General features: G+C 47.1%; 1 protein-coding gene across 1 annotated transcript in view; it reads left to right on the top strand.

Moving 5' to 3' along the window:
• The window catches only part of CD2 (CD2 molecule), a 12,908-nt gene extending 8,508 nt beyond the window's left edge, over positions 1–4,400 (top strand). Inside the window, exons 4-5 of the mRNA XM_027888298.1 lie at positions 428–547; positions 2,444–4,400. Of these exons, the coding sequence (XP_027744099.1) occupies positions 428–547; positions 2,444–2,664 (341 nt within the window). The 3' untranslated portion in view covers positions 2,665–4,400. The remainder of the gene's footprint in view (positions 1–427; positions 548–2,443) is intronic.
• The last annotated feature ends 872 nt before the right edge of the window (positions 4,401–5,272 follow it).

Here is a 5,272-nt window from a genome sequence, read left to right as displayed (position 1 = left end):
TTTTTTTTTTTTTTTTTTTTTTTTTTTTTTTTTTTTTTTTTTTAAATTGTATACAGCCGAAAATCGAAGAGGAAGTACCAAAATACTGTGAAGCAAGCTAGTGTCAGTGTTTCCAGCTCAGTAGAAAGTACTTAAGAAGTTTATTTTTGTGAGAGGTTGAGTACAGCCTGGATGCTCATTGTCCATAAATGGGTCCATTGTTAGCAAGAACCAGGCATTTGTGGTCATTTAAATAAGATGAGCTGGCACACATAAATGCTCTGGTTTCAATTTTCTGCAGAACTTGAATCCATTATGGAGCAATCAAAATTCTCCAGAAAAGGCATGCTCTGCCTTTAGAGTCAATGGAAGAAAATACAGAATTCTAAGCAGACGTTGTGCAAGTTATTTCCTTCTATCTAACATCCTCTTTCATCCTCTTAACTAGGTAAGCTGGACCTTTATCTCATCTTAAGCATAGCAGGAGGTGCAGTCTTTTTTGTCATCTTTGTGATTTGGCTTATTTATTGTATCAGGAGGAGAAAAGCAAAACGGCGTGAAGGTGACGGTAAGTGTTTAAGGGGCTTTATGTGTCTGTCCAGACACCTAAAATCTTAGAGCTTCCCACTGAACTTCCCTGTGGTCAGGATTGTGCTCTCTGCCTTGTCATGAGCAATAACCTGATTTTAGTATATGGTGAATCTGAGCAGATCAGCTGGCATTGCCAGTCTCACTTTCTGATAAATGCTTTGAACAAAGCACTTCTTGTTCTCAAGCCCTTTTGTTTATTTGTAGGGGAAGAACTGCTCCTCTAAAACTTAGCCAGGGTCACCAGTCAGGAGCATCTATGGGGCTAAAATATACACTTAGATATCCTGTCAGCAGTTTTTCTTTCATTAAATTTATGTGGTATAAACTCTGGTTCCATAACGTGGAGACGGTGCAGACAGTGAGCAGGCGCAAGGTTTTCTATGTGTTTCCTCAGGCACTTGTCCTCTCTACAAACAATGTCCTTGGAGGCCTGTCAGCACTGGAGGTCCAGCTTGGGGCACTTTTAAAGTATTGAAGTTTTCAGAGTGTGCAGAGGTCTCATCTGTTGTCCAAAATTCATGCCTCTTTCAGACCACAGGAAATACTCTGTCAGAGTCCTCTCTGAGGGGGCTCTCAGACTTGACAGAGAGGTTGCTTTGAATTACACACAGCCTGGGCGTCACTGCTAGTTTGGGTGAGCAGAGGACACTTGAGCTCCTGCTCAAGAAGAGTTGTCTGGCCAACCTGGAGGCGAAAGCAGGAGGGAGGTTACCCTGACATAGGCTGTTTAAAGGCTTTTTTCTGAGTCCTTCCCTCACACACTGTCACAATTCCTGTGTGGTCTCAGATAACAGCTAGTCTCTGTCTCAGTCAGTCCTTGAGCCACAAAATGGGAGTAGAAGCTGCTGTGTACACCACAGCAGTCTTTGTCTAGATAAAGTGGGCAATGCCTGAAGGAAACCTCAGCTGATACCTCCAAGATGCCAATGGTCAGGTGACAACAATGGTGAGCGTGATCAGTCCCATGGCTGAGGTGAGAGCAACCTCACCACACCTGAGCATGGGTAACTTTCCATGGCTCTCCTGCTTTCCCTAAAGCTGTGACTATGAAGAACAGGCAAGTGCTTTCCAGTTTTCTGGGAGAGCTCACAGCACTGCAACCACAGCATGTTGTCTCAGAAGGTTTGCACAATGTGAGCACAATGCTGGGTGTGAGCTGTTCCCATTTGAGTGGTATAGATTACTCCTTCAACTGTGCAGCGACACCATATCCTCAGTTTTTGGGTCTGGATTCGGCAAGAATTAGGAAAACAAGTCTGGGGAAATGAGAACTAATGTAAGAGGGTGACTAGTCTCTTCAAAACAGTTTGGTGTGTGCTCAGTGTCCCAAGAGGCAAATCCCTCAATCCCCTAAACTAAGCTGAGCGGCATTTCAGAATGATGAGTCAGTGATCAGAAGGTAGCTGGTGTGAATTAACTTCTTCTGTATGTGAGAAAATTAATGCTGGGAAAAGGGATTTCTGACTTCCAGGTGTCTGGAAATCCCAGCACGGATAATGGCAGGGCAGAGTGCTTTGATGTTGCTTCCTGGTGTTACATCTCACTTTCCCTTCAGTAGCCTCCAGAAGAGGACAGAGCAGCTCAGGCTACTGATGACCACTGGGGCCTCCCTGACAAAGTTGTTTCCCTCAACAGACAGGGCAGAACTGCCCCAAATGCTCTAGGTACCTTGACCTCAGCCAGGCAGATGAAAAAAGCTTCCATGTTTGCCCGGGATGTGCAGGCAGAAGTGATTTTTCTTATTCACTGGGATAGCAGGAACACCTGAGAGGGGCAGGTTAAGATCAACATTTGGCTTTTTCCTGCTTGGGCCAAGGACATTTCTAAGACTTCGTAGCATGTGCCTGATTGTGGGTTCCTTCTGTGGTTGCAGATGAGCAGCGGATGATGAAGACCCTGCAGGCGGAGTGTGAGTGGGCGGTGCGGGAGCTGCCCCCCACGCCGTGCGCTCCCACCCCGAAGCAAGTGCGGGTGCAGCAGCGGCCGCTGCCGCAGCCCCAGGGGCAGCAGCAGCCACAGCCCCCGCGGCCCCGGCCCCGCACTCAGCCCCGCACTCAGCCCCGCACTCCGAACACCCCGAAAGAAAGACCTTAAATGTGCGTCCCGGGAGGAGGGATGGTCGTCTGTCTGCTCCGCCGTTCGCTGGGGAAAGGAAGTTTCCAAAAGTCAGGAGCACCTCCCGCCCAGCCTTGCGTAATGCTCAGCTATGAAACGACAGCTTTTGTTGCAGAAAATTAGAGAGAGAGGGCATCAAATGGAGATGAGGAGACCTGGTGGAGGAGATTCAAGGTGATGGGCATTCATCCCTGTGGCCATTTTTCTTCATGTGTCTCCATGTTAGGGTATGGAGCATTGAGCCTTGAAACCTTTGTCTTTCTGAGGTTCACTTTTTACTGCACTTTGTTGCCTTTGTGCCTTTTGGATGGCTGATATCAAGAGGAAGTGAAAGCTCTAGTGAGACAAAATGGACCCATGGATCTTGCAGGGTTTTGTCATGCATATTTCTCCTGCCACTCCTTAGGACAGCTCTCTGGCTTCAGCATCAAACACAAATATGCGACCTCCTGGACCAAAAAATAGTTATATGTAATTAAATGCTTGCCTGAAGTTGAAAGAATCAATGTCATCTACTGCAGAGAACAAAATACTGAAAGGACATATAAGAGCCTTGAAGCACCTGTGTGGGGAAAAAACACGAGTGGGAAAGGAATAAGCTTTCCCTTTTGCCACTGTGTTTAGAACAAGAAACCCTGAGCTTAAATTGCAACAAGGGACACTTATGTCAGGACTTTTTTTTTTCTAGATGAAACATTGAAATAGATTTCTGGGAGAGGATCTCTAGCACTGGGGGTTTCAAAGGGTGGATGAGACAACTGTGAGGCATCCTCATCCTGCTGAGGGCTGGGGGAACGTGCTACACGGCCTCTCCAATGACTGTTTCAGCTCAGTTTTTGTGTTGGCAAATAAAACAAACTTTTATTCTCAGCATGCCTGTTTAGCTATACAGACATTTTTTTCTCCTAGAAGAGTTCTGGTACCTGTTGGCTCATGAAACAAGCATTATGAACTGCCAAGCAGTCTGATTACTGGTGGCATTGTCTGAATTGTCATGGCTTTCTGTCACAGGGCCTCCTGCTCAGGGTGAAGAGACCACGTCTCTTGATTCTGCTGGAAAACACTTCACTCACAACAAGGTGATGACAGTGAGCTGCTGAAAGACCTCCCTCTCAAAGGGAAAAGTTGAACTGTGGTAGCTGTACCTGCATTACCCTCTGTGTGCGGGACACTGTTCTCTCCTCTGGTCCATGGAGATGTTCATAAACTTCCTCTACAGCTGAGGGGCCAAGAGAGGACAGGTCTTTTTTAGAGCAATGATTGAATGGGTACACTGGCCCATCTGGTGTAAGAGGAAGTGCAGGTGAAGGAGGAGAGTTGTGAGAGACACAGAGTATGAGACATCCAGCTAATTTGTTGGTGTTAGGCAGAAGAACGCATAATACCTCTTGCAGGCTTGACTATCTTACACATTCCCATGGAGATAAACCAGCTATTCTTTGTTTCTTCCCAGAAATCTGACTGGTATACTCCTCTGGTATAAGGGAAGGGAGGTATAAGGAGAAGGAGGTCTCTGACTCCTCCAGAGCTCAGTCACTTCTTTAGAACTCTCACACTGGGCACAGCCCTGAGAGTGTTACTTGCTCTTGCCTTAGCTTCCTGCAGCTTGTTTTAGGGCTTTCACCAGTTAAAGTTGCCCTTGGTAAACATTTCATGGTTTATTTTTTAACATACCATATGCTATATCCCTGCAGTGAATGAATAAAGAAAAGACTGGATGGAGAGGATCTTAGTTCACACCTGTGCTGGTTGGTATTTTTAGCATCTGTCATCTCACGTTGATAGAAAGGAGGCAACAAAACCGTTTTGGTCCCTGAGCCACAGAATCATGGTTGCAGGAGGTTTCACATCATCCCTGGCAGGTACTGGCTGCCACCTGAGTGTGGGGCCCTCCTCTCTGGGGCTGGTGGGGTGAGACTTGGCACAGCTCCTTGCAGGGGAGGACCAGTGTGTGTATGAGGTGATGTCAGGGTGACTCTGGCCCGGCACAAAGGTGTGCTTGATCTTCCAGCAAGGAATGGCAGCACAAAGCTGTCATGCCCAGGATGGGAATGGGAGGAAAGAAGCTTTTCCACTGTAAGTCCCAAACCGGGTCTAAACCTGCCTTCAAGACTGTGCTTGAGACAACCCTATGAACTGTGGAAACCTCTGTTGTCTCAGCTTAAGCCATGGGGGGGCTGAGCACACCCAAGAGTTACCCTTGGCTCACCTTCCTGGGGAGCAGGGCTGCCAGTGGGCACCTTGAGTATAGGGCAGGACAGAGGCCACAGCAGTAGGCATGAGTGAAGTGTGGAGGTGTGTGTTTTAATGCTGCCCTCCACCTAGTTGCTGTAACCAGCCTCAGCCAACTCACTGAGGACCCTTCTGGGTTATGGGCCTTTTTTTCATCTTAATGTTTCCATCTTACATGCCAAGAGGCTCGAAGCTAAATAAAAAAGAGCTGAATTTAGCCCTGTTGGGTGCACTTACACCAAAACACAGTCCTTGTCAGGCAGGCAAGAAAGTACTAGGAGCACAGAGTATGCCTGTGCAATGGAAAACTAAATGGGGCAATACTTGTTTTTGATGGATGCCTTTTTCTTTGACA

Source organism: Empidonax traillii, unplaced genomic scaffold, assembly GCF_003031625.1.
Source record: "Empidonax traillii isolate 1590-97213 ecotype Southwest subspecies unplaced genomic scaffold, ASM303162v1 scaffold236:size2090792, whole genome shotgun sequence".
NCBI classification, from domain to species: Eukaryota; Metazoa; Chordata; class Aves; order Passeriformes; family Tyrannidae; genus Empidonax; species Empidonax traillii.
Note: the sequence above shows the minus strand (reverse complement) of the source record. Positions and strands in the feature narration are given on the sequence as shown.